Here is a 16071-nt window from a genome sequence, read left to right as displayed (position 1 = left end):
CGATTCATGTTTAGATAATATAATATCAAAGTCCTCGGTCTTAGTAACCACCTTAAGTTTACGCTAATAAAGAGAAGCTATCTGATAATTAGCACTAGCTAACATTGTAGGAGATCGCCTTGGTTAAATGCTCAAGCAGAGGGGGAATTATCTTTTTTCTGATATGCTGAGGAGCAGTTCTCATACCAGGTGCACAGATAACTGGATGTCTGCTAAGGTACTTATTCAAAGAGGTTTGAAACACAAATACTAAATTTTGGAAGGTTTAGAGGAAATAAAATAGCTAAATGACTGGAAACGAGTCTATAAGGACTATGGAATCTTATGCCAAGAAAAACGGTGAATTTGATGGATAATGACATTCTTATTAATAGCAGGAATAATGACTTATTAGTCTCTGAGGCCTCCAAAAGCCAAGACCACTGGTATAATAGTTGCAATGTGAATTCTCTGCACCTAACAGAGTACCTAACATAGAATTGCTACTCAAACGTTATTTTTTAATAAATAAGCCTTGAAATATGGAGGAGTAAATCCTTTCACCACTTTTTGTATAACAGCTAGTAATCACGTTTACTCACTGAATACCACATTTCGTTTGGAACTCCTCTTAGGTTTAGTAATTGGTCTAGGAAGAAAGCTATGTAAAGTGGGCACAAGATCATGGTGAATAAGGACCTGGCTCTCAGATCAGATAGAATTAAGTTTCTGTCCTGGATTCCTAATACTTAGCTCTGTGGAGTTGGACTAGTTATTGAAACGCTGTTTCATATTTCTCATTTGGAAAAAAAATGAGTTAACATTTATTTCACAGGATTGTTGTGAGGATAAATGAGACAATGCATGCAAGGTCCTTACCATAAGCTCAAACATTATTAAACATCTTAGCTCTTATGAATACTAAAGAGCGCTCAAGTTAGAAATGATCTTAGTGATGACCTAATCCAGTTGTTTCCAATTGTTTCCAAATCTGACATATTATCAGAATTTTCTTGGGTGCTTTTCAGATTGCAAATGCATGGGCTTCACTTTCAGATTTTCTGACTAGTAACTTCTGATGATCAGTTTGGGGAACCACTGATTTAATCCAACCACGTAACTTTATAGACAAGGAAATGGCACAAGTTAGTGGCATAAAAAGATATAAAATCTCGTCCTTGAACCCCATAGTCCAGTAGTCTTTCTGTGATGCCACAATCACCTGAAGCCTGGGAAAGTGGCAGAGGAAAGAACCAATGGCTCCTGCGACTCGTTGAAAACTTTTAAGGTTTCATAAAACTTTTGGGAAAAGAAGTTTATATAATTTCACTCCTTGAATACCAACTAGATTAAACAAAAGTTTGTATTTATTTGGGCCAGAGAATAAGTCTTAGCTCTGCCACTAACTACATGACCTTAGGCAAGTCATTAAACTTCTTTGAGCTTTGAGTTCCAACATTTAAATTAATGATAATGCCTGACCTAACTACTTCAGAATATTTTAAATTTCAAGAGGTTTCATATACGTGAAAACATTTCAAATATTAAACTGCTAGAGAAATATAGTGGACTATTATTGATGTTAATTTTTATCTCTCTCAATAGGGCCTAAAATTCTATAACACATAGTGTGCATGATCAGTCCATTACTGTTGAATTGAATTTGTAGATTAAATAAGCTAAATATAGAGAAGGCTTCTCACTAATGTCAGGAAATTGTTTATTAATGTGGGATGTTGAATAATAGGGAGATTCATTACAGGAAAGAGGATTGGGGGAAAGTTAACAGTAGCAATTTTCAGAACTATGATGTCTTTCGTCTCTCTTCTATCCTGCTTTCTGGCCTCACCAGCATGTGAGGCCACAGAAGAGAAGGGCAGGACCCCAGTGGTAGAGTGTGAGGAAGGAGCCAACCTGAGCTACAAAGCAGGATAATCCACGTGTCCTGTTTAAGCTACCACAAACATGGTAGGGGCATTGATGTAAACAGGCCATGCCATTGCCACCAATGACCTGGACACAGCAGTTTTTCATTCTTGTTTATAATAATAGAGCAAGTAGCTGCAGCAATAGAAAAAGACCATAATCATGAACAAGACAAGGAACAGTGAACTTCCAGGAGGTTTCTCAGAGTCTCTAGGATCTAGATCAATCTCCCAACCCCACCAGCCCTCTTCTGATAGCAGAAAAGCCTCCCAATAGCATCTTTCATGTCCTTGTTTCTCAGGCTATAGATAATGGGGTTGAGGAAGGGAGCAAGGATAACAAAAGTGACAGCAGTTGCCGTGTCCCAAAACACTGAGTAGCTAGCTGAGAATTGCAAATACATGACAGCCACACTACCAAAAAACATCAAAAACACAGCAAGGTGGGCAGCACAGGTGGAAAAGGCTTTATGACGGCTCTCGGCTGAGGGCATCCTCAGAATCACCATGATGATCCGGATGTAGGATAGGGAGATGACCAGGAAAGAGGCTAGGATCTCCACTGCATGGATGGCATCCACAATGACCACCAGGGATGTGTCTGTGCAGGCCAAGCTCAGCACAGGTGTGAAGTCACAGAAGATCTGATGAATCTCATTGGAGCCGCAGAAAGGCAGGGTGGCCATCCATGCGATCTCAGGGAGCACAAGGAAGAAGCCACAGAGACAGGATCCAGCTGTCAGCAGGATACAAAATTTGGGAGTCATGATAATTGGGTAATGGAGAGGATTACAGATCGCTATGTACCTGTCAATGGCCATTGCTGTCAGGACACAGCCTTCTGTGATACCAAGAGAATGGAAGAAGTACATCTGCATGAGGCAGCCAGCCAGAGAGATGGTCTTCTGCTCACTGACTAGGCTGGAGAGCATCTTGGGGATGGTAGTTGTGGTATACCAGATCTCCAGGAAAGAGAGAACACTGATGAAGAAATACATGGGGGTGCGCAGAGCCGTGTCCAGCTGGATGACAATGAATATCATTAGGTTCCCAGTTATGATAAACCCATAGATAAGAAGCAAGGGAATAAAGAATAAAAGGCCACCTTCATGCAGATGTGGAAACATAGAGAAGAGGAACTCAGTCAACATTGTCTGATTTTCACTGGTCATCAACTGTGTCATCTGTGAGCAGAAGAAAGGAGACAAAGAAACTCCTGGAGTTGGGATGGTGATTGCCCATTGAAAATTGCTTCCCTCCTTTCTGTAATCAGTTACTTAAGCTGACTCTGGGATCCTAAACAGGCCAGTTGGAAACATCTCTCAACTGTACCTACAACATTGAAAGATTGGCTTTGACCCCTAACTGACCTTTTTGTAAACATCTCTAATTGATTCAAAGCAAACACAAAGCAACACACAATTTAAGTCTCTGAAAATATTTTCTGGAGGTTCATTTACTTCTTTAATTTTTGAGACTTTATCCTCCTCATATCTGCCCTCTGTGTTTAACTTTAAAACTTATAACTTTCTTTCCAACTATTCTCCATTCCTGTTCTGTAGAAAAGTAATTCTTTGAAAAAATGTAAATACATTATCAGGAGCCCTTCTCCCAATAATTCATGTTTTTCCCCCATCTTTTCCGGCCCTGATATCTAACTTGAGGCTGCCTAACGTATTCATCTTTATCTCTCTGCTTTTTTTTCCTGTTGGTTTCATAGTAACATGTCTGTTTCTCATGAAACAATAAGTACCTGGACATCAGGAAATATTCCTCCTTTCAATCTTTGCTTTGTCTGTTTTTTTTTTTTTTTTTTTTTTTAGGAAGATTAGCCCTGAGCCAACTGCTGCCAATCCTCCTCTTTTTTTCCAAGGAACACTGGCCCTGAGCTAACATCCATGCCCATCCTCCTTTACGTTATATGTGGGATGCCTACCACAGAGTGGCATGCCAAGCAGTGCCATGTCCTCATCCGGGATCGGAACCGGCGAACCCCAGGCTGCCAAAGCGGAACGTGCTCACTTAACCACTGTGCCACTGGGCCGGTCCCCCTCTGCTTTGTCTTTAACTCACCCTTCTCCTTCTCCTCTCTCAATGGTTGACGTTGATAATTTCTCAGACCAAAAGTCTATCCAGAACCACCTTGCACCTGGTTAGTGGCCTTTGAATTTTGAACAAGCATTTAACTCCATCCCCACTCATCCCATCCCTCCTAAGAAGGTCACATAGCCAAAGAAAGGAAATCATTCTGAATAAAAAATCACTTCTATCATAATTATGGCTATCTTGGGACAGAAGTGTCATAGAAACCAGCTGCAGTAGAAATCAGACCAGCATGTCCTTGTTGGTGAGAAGGGACAACTGAACTTTTTGAAGGGTAATTAAAGTTAGTGATAGACTATGTATTAGTGTTCATCTTACTATTTTAACATCTTTTTCACTGGTCTTCTTACCTCTACGGAAGCATTCTACAGATAAACATTCCTAAGCATGGCTTTTCTTGTCCTTCTTTTCAAGAACATTCAAGGACAAAGCGCAAAGGTCTTAGCCTGATCCTCATTGTTTTCTCTGATCTGTTTCCAATCATATATTAGAGATAAATGTTTTTCTACATACTCATCAGCTCAGGCATAGGACCAATTTCCTGCATTTCTATTTTGCTTACTCATTTCCTCCTTCCATTTTCCTGATCTCTTCCTATTATAATCTAAGCTGCCAAAGTCCAGTAAGTGTTCCCATTATCATTGATTTTCAATGACCTGAAGTAATCACTCTCTCCTCTGACTCCCCATTGTGCTTTATATTTTCCTCCTTCATGACTTCTAACCCATCCTTTAAATGTTTTCATGTCAGTATTTTCTCCCTCAAGCAGACTGAAAGCTTCTCATAGGGAATCATAAAGGAGAAATGAAACAGTGTTATTGAAGAGATCCCATGTAATGGTCGTGGAACTAGGCATTTTACATGTTTTGTCTCATTTATTTTTTTCCTAGGATAAAGAGATTATTACTATTGCTTTATAGGTAGAGAAATTGAGCACCAAAGGGGAGAAATAACTTGTCCAAATTCACATAGATAAGATCAAAACAATCACTGGAAACCTTGTCTGCACGTGTTAAAAGTCCACTATTATTTCTTATACCACAGTGGGAATTTAAGTCAGGACTCATCAGTCATTTTGTCTGTGTCCCTGTATATGTAGGACTGTCTTGAGCATGAGGGTGTGAGCTGATGTGGTTCTTCTCAGGAGGTCAAAAGCAGATTAAAATAAATGCATTGCAGGCTAGGAGAATCAATTTATAGAGGATGCCTCCTGTTTCATGTCTCAAGCCTTGAGGAAAAAAGATAAGAGAAATGAGCTTTGGAAGGGAATAAGCAACAGTGCTTAGCAGGAGAGCAGAGCCTGCATGGGGAAGGGTGTGAGGGGTCTGAGGCGTTCTCTGACAGAAGCAGCCACTTGTCTGTACTTTCTACTTGTTCTTTCTCATCCTAAAGTACCAGAGAATAGCATGCTAAGTAGTCATTACGGAGAACACAGATGGACAAAGAAGGAGACTATGAGAAAAGGCAAGAAATTCACTGTTAAGTGGCTCATAAAAGGCAAATAGAGTCTCCATTTTTTTGCTCTGAGCTTGAGGCCCTTCTCACTAATAAGGCTGCATAATGATGGCTTCAACATTCATTCATACGTTTTATTCAGTTAACACTCACATATTGATCGATCCTCTGCTATATGCCAATCACTGCTGTAGGTAAAGGGCTATACAAAGCTGAATAAAACATTATTCTTGCTTCTGAAACACATAAAGGACATTTAAAAAATTTCTGGGGTGACAGATAATCAACAATGATCAAGGAGCTCAGCCATCGTCAAAAGAGACTTGAATTAGATTTTAATCCTGGATAAAAAGCAATAAGTTTCTCTCTGTAATTCCCTAGGAATCCGCAATTCTTTGGACACCAACAAAATTTTAGTATTGGAAAGACCTTATCAGTATCCTCATCTGTTAGCTGAACTATATTCTTTCCAATGTCCTTTCTAGATTTCTGGTCTCACTATTCTAATTTTTTCACTCATGTAATAAAGTTCTAAAAACATGAGATTTTACCCCATATATTGAGAAAATTTTACCCTGAAAGACAAGGGCAAATCTAGGTTCTGAAGAGTTGAGGATATAAAGAAAACGTTGGGTAGGCACAGTAAAGTAAAAGACAGGTTAGCAGTCTCAATTAGCTGATGCCCTTTTGACAACAGTCTTCAGCACTTACACTAAGTGAGACCACAAGAATGCTCTTCAGAATCTCTGCAGCCACTTGCCTCCTCTGCTAGTTTGTCGATGAGGATATAGATGTCTCCATAGTCTCTTCAGGGAATATGCAGAATGGAAAGCTCATCTTTCCTGGGAGTTTCTCTTTGAATGATGCAGGAACTAAAGGAAAATGGTACATCTCACTCTCCTCTCCAAGGGACAAATTAGGAGAAAAGTGTCGCATAGTAATTTAGACATTCCCCAGGGTCCTGGAGCTACATCACCTTGTCTCTCATAGGGGAGTATAAAGCTGGGCACTGGGGCCCAGAATAGCTGTGGGTGTCAGAATAGACTTCAGTTAGGATCATGCTTCTCTGGAATGCGCATTAAGTAAACACTACTCTCTTCTCAGCCTTTCACTCATTTCGCGCAATGATTTCCATTCTTTCTGCTGATATAATAATAATAATAAATATACTTTTCAAAGTTTTTAAATACACATTATCTCATTTGATTCTTTAAAAAATTATATGTTTAAAAATGGTTAAGGATGGTGAATTTTATGTTATGTGTTTTGTACCACAATTAAAAAAATTTTTATGAGGTTGGCAAGACAAAATTCATTCCTATTTTGCAGGTGGAGAAATTAAGAAGAGCTAAAGGCTTGCTCCTATTCACATAGGCAATGCAAAGAAGGGAAGGAATTGAACCTTAATCATCTGAGTTCAAATCTAGGTACCAGTAACTTTATTCTTCAGTTATAACTCTTGCTGTTTTTTTGGCAGTGTGGCTGTCATGTATTTGCAATTCTCAGCTAGCTACTCAGTGTTTTGGGACACGGCAACTGCTGTCACTTTTGTTATCCTTGCTCCCTTCCTCAACCCCATTATCTATAGCCTGAGAAACAAGGACATGAAAGATGCTATTGGGAGGCTTTTCTGCTATCAGAAGAGGGCTGGTGGGGTTGGGAGATTGATCTAGATCCTAGAGACTCTGAGAAACCTCCTGGAAGTTCACTGTTCCTTGTCTTGTTCATGGTTATGTTCTTTTTCTATTGCTGCAGCTACTTGTTCTATTATTATAAACAAGAATGAAAAACTGCTGTGTCCAGGTCATTGATGGCAATGGCATAGCCTGTTTACATCAATGCCCCTATCATGTTTGTGGTAGCTTAAACAGGATTAAAATGGTGTGGCTTCTCCTACTGTGCATCAAGGTATATTATAAAGCAATATAATAAAATACCAATGGAAGTGAACAAGCCAGTGGAAGTCAAGAAACAGACTGATGCAATATGGAGTTTTGACATACGGTAGAGCAGAGACAGCAGATCATTGAGGGAAAGATGGAAAGAATTGGCACAATAGGTCTGTGGAGAAAGGAGTATTACTTAATAAATAGTGCTGGAACCTTTGTTTAATTATGTTAGAAACATAAAATTTGTCATGACCTCTTTACATTGCCATAAATTTACGCATAGAATGAAGACTTAATGTGAAAAGTCAACTTTAATACTTTTGAATAAAATTTTGGAGACTATTTTTATCACTTCAAGTAAGAAAAAGTTGTAAACAATTAGATAGAAATATGAACTATAAAGGAAAAGACCAATAATTTTCAACTACATTAATACTTCCAATTACCAAATGGTACCATAAAGAAAAAGATAAGTAACATAGTAACATAGTAGGAGTGTGTATTTGTAACATACATAACTGATAGTGATTATTATTCAGAATATATAAAGAGCTCCTACAAATTAATGAGAGTGATAAAAAACCAAGTGAGGATATATATCCTTGTGTATATATATATATATGTGTGTGTGTGTATATATATATATAAATCAAGTGAAAAAATATATTATATATATATAAATATGTGCTCAACTTCATTGATAAGTAGAGAAATGCAAATCAAAACAATAGTTCATTATTTTTACCTACGGCAACCAAACAGCAACAAATATGACCACACAAAATGTTAGAAGAAATGCACAACAATAAAAATTCATGCATTGTTGACAGGATACAAACTTCAGAAAACAATTTTGTGGTATCTAGTAAAGTTGAAGATGCAAATAGTCTACAGTAGAAAAAATTCATGCCTAACGGGTGATTAAATTGTATCACATTTATACGAGACAGCTGTGATTCTCTTTTAAAGCTGTAGCTAGTTACATTTACGTGAATGAGTCTCAAAAATACAATGTTGAGCAAATAAGCAAGTTGTAAAATAATACCTAAAATATGACTCAATTTATATAGAGTTAAACAGGTCAAACTAAATAATATACTGTTTTTGACTGTATATCCGTGTGCTTTGTAGAATAATAAACACAAAATTCAGGTTAATGGTGATGTGCAACATGAGAGGAAAAATAATTGGATTGAGGAGGAGCATTTAGTGAACTTAAAAGTTACTGAAAATGTTCTATTTGTTAAGTGGGGTCATAGGTTCATGTGAATGAGAGGTAAAAAAGTGAAAAGATAAATAGCAATAAAAGATAAACCACTCTTTAAAGAAAATAAAGGAGAGAATAAAGACAGCATGGTAGCCTTAAAGCAACAATAAATAGAGGAAGAGTATATATTTTAAGATGATTATATTCAAACATATATATAAACAGAATGAACAGGTTACATGAGAGAAAGAATTTGAGGATATATAGGTAAGTAGGACAACTGAGGAAGCAATGTCTTTGGATGAGATGACCTGAGACACAGAACTTCGGTGTGCATGGGGAGGAATTTATCTTAGACAGATGGTAAGACTCTTCCAGTGAAACCAAAGCAAAGCAGGTAAACGTGAAATGACTACAGATTAGTCTACTCCTGGATCACTATTTGATTCTTAAAATCAGTTCATTCATTCATTTATTCAACTGTATATTCATTCATCAAATGCTTATTAAGTATCTGTTTTTAAATATCACATCTTTTAAATCTAGTCATTCAGAGTCACTTCTGTTCTGGCTCTTTTTTGCACCCTATATCTGTGTCCTATCAGCTTATTTTAAGTCAAATCTGCTTTCAAGTTATATTTTCTTTCCATATCCGCTGATATCATTCCATCAGATATTTGACACTTCATGCCTGTTTTATATCTCTTTTTGTGAGAGAAGAAAAAAAAAATCATGTGTTGGGAATTTCTTTTTCCTTGGCTTCACCCAAGGTAAAGCTACACACAAAAAATAGAGGAAGATTGACACAGATGGTAGCTCAGGGCTAATATTCCTCATCACAAAAAAAGAGGAAGATTGGCAATGGATGTTAGCTCAGGGTGAATTTTCCTCACCAAAAGAAAAAAAAAAAAGGAGATGAAAAGAAAGAAAGAAAAGCATCTTTCTGGTTGTATTCCTCACTTATTATGTGGGTAAATTTTTGATTCCCATGTCTCTACGAGGGCTAGCTCATGTGTGCTCATCAATACAGCTTTCATGTAGCAAGAAAAACTGTCCTCAAATCCTTTCCTGACTCCAGCTCCTTGGGAACATCTGCCGCTGAGACCACTGAAGCCCGTGAAATCTCATGGGAGCCCCTCATTCCTGCCACTACTGCTAATTGCCCTGTGATTTTCTGGATCCTTCTGAAGAAGTTCTGTTGAGTCATGTTGGGCGCCTGCTGGCAGAATCTTCTATAATATACTTCAGAATTGAGCTATGCTATCCCTGAACTGCTCTGAAGCTGCTTCAATAAAGAGTGGAGAAAATCCTTCTGCCTTTGAATCACACTTCATTAGCTTGATTCTCTTGTTCCTTATCTTTCCTCTGTCTCAGCAGACACTTTGTATATAAATACTTCTTTTACCCCTTTGACAGAAAGGAAAACCATGTATCTCTTCCCATCTGATTTCTAGCCTGACTCAAAGAACTGTCTTCCCACGGGTGTGGCAACCTCATAAAAGGGAGCAAGGCAACAAGTGTTCCTCTAATTAACCGCTTGGGACCCGGGGCTGCTTTCCCCCTGGCACTGGGGGAGAACCCTTCAGAAGAAAGTCTTCCTCCCAATTGACTATTCCCTGAGAAGTCTCATGTTGTGGCTGTGGTTATAAATCTTCCTACTTGTTGGACTGCAGAACAATGAAGATGAAGACATTTGGGAGACAGGAGGGGCCCTCTAGTTTCTGGAAGAGGTGGGTATGGGAGGCAGAACTGGCTCTGCACTTTGGCATATGGGTGAGTGGCTTTGTTTGTAATATATTGAGGAAGATTCTCACAGAACCAGAATTTTTTCTGGTTCAATGAAGAAAGACTTGTGGAAACTTTGTTGAGATTTTGCAGGCGTGTGAGGTAAGGAAAAGATCATAGCTCAGGATTGAGGATTTTTGGTGAATTTGTGTCCTAGAGCTAGAGATGGTCAGAAGATAACAAACACCGGGAGAAATATTGAATTAAATTTTGTCTGAGCCACTAGCTCTCTGACTCTTTGCACCTCCACTGACTTCTGGATTAAATTGTGATCTAGCATGCTTGCATTTTATTTAGTGGAGCCATAAAATGCCCTTAAGAATAAAGCAATACCAGGACCAGCCCTGGTGGGCTAGTGGTTAAATTTGGCACGGTTCAGTTCCTGGGCACGGACCTACAGCACTTGTCTGTTAATCGCCATGCTGGGGTGGTGGGTCCCATACAAAAAGAGGAAGATTGACAGCTGATGTTAGCTCAGAGTCAGCCTTCCCCAGCAAAAAAAAAAAAAAAAAAAATAGTAAAAAGAAAAAGAATAAAGACATACCATACAACCATTGGAGCTTACTAGTTGAGATTCTGGGCTATCCCTTCTTCCAGAAAATATGTCAGATATAATTTTGGGCTCAACTGTCTGCTTCAAATTGCCTTCCCATATGTATCTTCTTTCTTTTTTAAAGACTCGAGTTCCTGAAGACCTGACAATTTTTCCCTTTTCAGTTTTAATTTTTTAATTCCAAAATGTAATTATCATAGAGCATAATGCCAGTTTCCCTTTTGTATCTCTCTGCTGCCTCTGAAAGAGGAATTGAGAACGTCACAAGGGTGTTATTTTCTGTCATGTGGAGGAAGTATATTGGGCATAATAAAGCCAAATGACATTGGGATATCATTAAATCACAATGATTTAAAACCTCATATACGTTCAAATTATCTGTCATGCTTAGAAGTTCAGATTTTATTTGAAAGCCTCTAGGAGCCACTAAAAGGTCTGTTTTCAGACAGAGGATTGACAGCTGTTCATTTAAGAAAAATCACTCCAGTAGCTGAGTAAAGGATGAATTGGAGTGAAAAAAGTCTGAAGATAATGAATCTAGGTAAGAATAATTAAGACAAGAAATGATCAGGGCATAAATTATTTTTTATTGTGAACATCTGTTTTTTTTAGGTAGAAATTTTCCCAAACACAAACAAAGGGAAATTTTGTCCTTCATATTTCTCTTGTTTCAATACAGATTTAACATTCTGCTGTGTCTATAAAAAGCAGGAGCAAAAAAAAAATACTATAAAAATATTTGCTTGCTGTACAACAAACTGATTTTCTGTTTGTTTAAAGCCTCTGGTATTCTGGTTTCAAAATAATTTTGTCTTTTGTATCTATGGCCAGTTCACAATGGACTCTTTTTCATAGATATCAGTAGCTTTCTCTCTTTATTTATTTATTTTAACTTTTAAAATTGAGATATAATTGACATGTAACATTGAGTACATTTAAGGTGTACAATATGTTGACTTGATGCATTTTTGTGTTGCAATATGATTACCTTTGCAGCACTGGTTAACACCTCTAGCATGTCCTGTAATTACAGAGGTTCATCTCCACTAATATCACTACCAGGTAGTTGAGTGCAATGAAGGCAAGACTCAGAATTCTGCATGCATACAAACATTTATTAGCAAGCAGGCACAAAAACTATTATCAAATCTGTTCTTGGAAGCTCATGGAAGTCACACCTCTCTATTCTTTAGGCTCACTGATTAGTAGAATGATTGAAGCTTTCTATCAAAGACAAATGTAACAAAATTCTCACTGATAGAAAAGCCAATCTTCTGGTAAGATCAGGTGATGGATCCTCTGTGAAGGGAGGAACATAGAAATGAATGAATCACGGGCCTATTGTACCGTCCAAGCTTAATAGACAGTTTGGGTCATCAAATTCTTATGTCCCTTCAAGCAAGGGTTTAGGTATATTTTGGGCCCAAACCACAAATTTTGGTCACCTGGTTTTTCACCACTACCCCCCCCCCCCCCAAATTCTAAAGTTCTGTATGCCAATGCTTCTCAACTGGGGCAGTTTTGCTCCCACTCCTCCCCTGCAGGGACATTTGGCAATTTCTAGAGAGTTTTTGGTTAACATGACTGGGGAAGGGTCTGTGCTACTGACATCTAGTAGGTAGAGGCCAGGGTTGCTGCTAAACATCGTAACAAGCACCTTCCTACTCCCCATTCCCAACAAAGAATGATCTGGTCCATAGTGCACAGAGTTATCAATGTCATTAGTGCTAAAGTCGAGAACATCTGCTCTATGATACTTAATAAGCCCTACGGTGTGGATACAGATAGGGATATTTGAAGATCTTGCCAAAACTGCCTCTGAATGTTGACTGCTGATTAAAGTCTTTCAAATGTTACCAAACCACTTCCATAGTGTGATTTCTAGATTACTAGACTTCAACTATTAACTAACCCTCTTTGGAGTACAGATTAAGATTAATTTACACACACAGATGTATCACTTGTGTCTAAGCTGTTGTGTTTTAAAGTAAATGAAATTCAGCACGATATTTGGCTTTTTCTTTTTACTCGATTGTTAATAATGAGGCTGACCAAGCAAAGATGACACCTGCACTCTAGTTTTGGAGATGCCCACTTTAAAATGATCTTATTCTTATCCACAGATGAGATCATTTGTCATAATTCACTTTGTGTCTCCAATATTTCATCTTAAAAAAAGACTGCCTACTTAAGTTGTTTCTAATTTGCTATTATAATAAATGTTTCAGTCAATATTTTTGTACATAATTTTTAATATTTTAAGCATTTTTGTTAGGTTATATGGTGAAAGGTGACTTTAAGCAGTTTCACAGTTCTTAATAAAGATTTCCAAAGTGAAAGTCAGGAGAATTTGTGCCAATTTATATGTCCAACTAGTAAAACTGTTTGCTTACCTAACAGAATAGTTGATAACATAGTTGTAATAATTACTAAAACATATTTTCAAATTAAACGGGTTCACTTTATAACTTGCAAAGCAACTCACATAGTATATTTTATTTGATAAATTTCATTTTAAGGCTGTTTTAATTGCTTAAAAAGGAAGTGTCTATTTATTATTTGAATGTACAGAGTTCTAACTGTTGTATTTTATTCTATCAGCCAAAAAGTGAAACAGCTGAAAACATGGATCAAGAGAATCTGACAATGGTGACTGAGTTTTATTTCTCTGATTTCCCTCAGTTTGAGAATGGCAGCCTTTTCTTCTTCATTCCTTTGCTCTTTATTTATATTTTCATTATTGTTGGAAATTTCGTTATCTTCTTTGCTGTCCAGCTAGATACACGTCTCCACAACCCCATGTACAACTTCATCAGCATCTTCTCCTTCCTGGAGATTTGGTACACCACAGTGACCATCCCCAAGATGCTGTCTAACCTGGTCAGTGAACAGAAGACCATTTCTTTCATTGGCTGCCTTCTGCAGATGTATTTTTTCCACTCACTTGGGGTCACAGAAGCTCTAGTCCTCACGGCGATGGCCATCGACAGGTATGTTGCCATCTGCAACCCCCTGCGCTACGCAATCATTATGACCCCTCGACTATGCACCCAGCTCTCCATTGGCTCTTGCATCTTTGGCTTTCTTATATTGCTGCCAGAGATTGTATGGATGTCTACTCTTCCATTCTGTGGCCCCAACCAAATTCATCAACTCTTCTGTGACTTCGAACCTGTGTTGCGCTTGGCCTGTACAGACACAACCATGATTCTGGTTGAAGATGTGATACATGCTATTTCCATTCTGACTTCTGTCTCTATCATTACCCTTTCCTATTTAAGAATCATCACTGTGATCATGAGGATTCCCTCTGGTGAAAGCCGTCAGAAGGCATTCTCCACTTGTGTGGCTCACATTACTATTTTCTTGCTGTTTTTTGGCAGTGTGACACTCATGTACCTGCGCTTCTCTGTTACGTTCCCACCAATACTGGACAAGGCCATTGCACTGATGTTTGCTGTTCTTGCCCCGCTTTTCAACCCGATAATCTACAGTCTGAGGAACAGAGACATGAAAGATACCATCAAGAAAGTCCTGTGTTCTCCAAAGATGTTCAATGTCTCTGGAAGCCAATAAGAGTTCAGACACATCTGTTTAAAGAAATACCATATCCACAAGTTTAAAATTCTAACAAATCAGTTTCTAGAATCACTGTGCATGTCGTGTTTTCATGTTACTGCTTGGGTATTCTTTCCACTTTTGTAACCTAAGACCTATTGTTTCATCTGACAGAGGATGTCTTCTGTGATTTACCTACCTTTATTTCATTTGCAGATTATAATGGAATATTTCCTCTGCTTTGTAAATCCAAATAGCATGGCAGTATCTTCTATGAATCAATAGAGGATACAGGGCTAAACAACAATCATATTTATTCCCTGCACACCTAAAAATTTCTCTTACCTACTCTTTCATTCTATATTCACAATATCCTTAAATCAGTTATTATACTTTTTATTTTAGAAAGATTAACGATATGCATCAGTGAAGTGGTTTTAGCCATACCAAGAAGGCTGGCTTCCTACCATTCAGCTCAGAGACCTTTATCCCGCCATAAGAATATATTCTTCTGATATATTACAATGATTATTCGGCACATATAGCTGCTGACCTCATGATGTTTGTGTCCCATTGTTATTATCAACTCTTTTGTGGGTTATTTTTCATATTGTTTTGAAAATTCCAGAACAAACACTCTTGGAAACTTGAAGTTTAAGTAGATAAAATATATGAGTTTAGGACCAAAAAAAAAATGTGTAAATTATGTAAAAATATATAGTTATACCTTGATGTGTTCACTTTTTTAAAATTACTATCACTACTATTAAGTACATTCTATCTTATGTTATGTTAAATTGCCATGCCAGTCTCATACCTCAGTGCCTTTGTTCTTATTGCTTTTCTGCTCTGGAATGTTCATCCTGTCCTTTTTCTCTGTCTTGGAGCTTATACTCACCTTTAAAAAGTTCATACATATTTTATCCTCTGGGACAAATGTCCTTGCCTTCCTCCTACAAAACTACACTAATAGTTTCAGGGACTGAGTAAATTGTCTCTAGAAAAAGAAGCTTTTGCCCAGTGCATATGGGAAAAAAACCAAGGACACAGGGCAACTGTCAGTGATATCATAAAAAGCAGGAAGCCAGCCAGAAGGTGATGGAAGAAAAGAATGGAAATATCAGTAGTATAGGACACAAGAAAAAAGCCTCCATCAACTTCAGTCAAGCAGCTAGATGAATCTTAGGCCCCCTTTAGGAGTGCTAAAGTGGAAGAAAGAGCTAGCTGTCAACTTCAGGTCAGCTCCAGACCCCATTCCCTTCCATGCCTCAGGGATCCAACTCTATACTTTATCCCCTCTCACGCTTGTAAATTGAAATCTTCTCCTACATTAATGGAGCTTTTTAATATCCATAAGGGAAAATTTTGTATACAGAAAATTACATAGAAATTTCTTTGGTTACAAAATTAAAATTATTTCTGGTAAACATTCAGAAACACAATTCTTTGATCTTTGAATTCCTGCTTTAAAATCTATTAGTATCCAATTTTATCATTTGCTTTTAAAGGTGTTTGACAAATTTTTGGACTGGTTTATAAACTTGGCAGTTAAATCTTTTTAAACTATATTTAAAGGTGATGTACATTCTTTTCTCTTTAAGTATCTCAATTTTCTGA

General features: G+C 37.7%; 2 protein-coding genes across 2 annotated transcripts; one reads left to right on the top strand and one right to left on the bottom strand.

The window, feature by feature from the left end:
* Positions 1 to 2122: 2122 nt before the first annotated feature.
* OR6K6 (olfactory receptor family 6 subfamily K member 6) lies at positions 2123 to 3152 on the bottom strand. The gene has a single exon (XM_014848410.3). The coding sequence runs from the start codon at positions 3086 to 3088 to the stop codon at positions 2123 to 2125; it is 966 nt and encodes a 321-aa protein (XP_014703896.3). The 5' UTR covers positions 3089 to 3152.
* Positions 3153 to 13521: 10369 nt separating this feature from the next.
* Positions 13522 to 15519, top strand: LOC106835799 (olfactory receptor 6K3-like). The gene is made up of 2 exons (XM_014848409.3): positions 13522 to 14427; positions 15517 to 15519. The coding sequence occupies exons 1-2, from the start codon at positions 13522 to 13524 to the stop codon at positions 15517 to 15519; spliced, it is 909 nt and encodes a 302-aa protein (XP_014703895.3).
* The last annotated feature ends 552 nt before the right edge of the window (positions 15520 to 16071 follow it).

This window comes from Equus asinus, chromosome 25, assembly GCF_041296235.1.
Source record: "Equus asinus isolate D_3611 breed Donkey chromosome 25, EquAss-T2T_v2, whole genome shotgun sequence".
Lineage (NCBI taxonomy): Eukaryota > Metazoa > Chordata > Mammalia > Perissodactyla > Equidae > Equus > Equus asinus.
The sequence above is the reverse complement of the archived record's forward strand: the minus strand, read 5'-3'. Positions and strand labels throughout refer to the sequence as shown.

What these genes read in the sequence shown, in the direction of transcription:
- OR6K6 (XM_014848410.3), bottom strand. Translation starts at nt 3,088, where the DNA reads ATGACACAGTTGATGACCAGTGAAAATCAGACAATGTTGACTGAGTTC.
- LOC106835799 (XM_014848409.3), top strand. Translation starts at nt 13,522, where the DNA reads ATGGATCAAGAGAATCTGACAATGGTGACTGAGTTTTATTTCTCTGAT.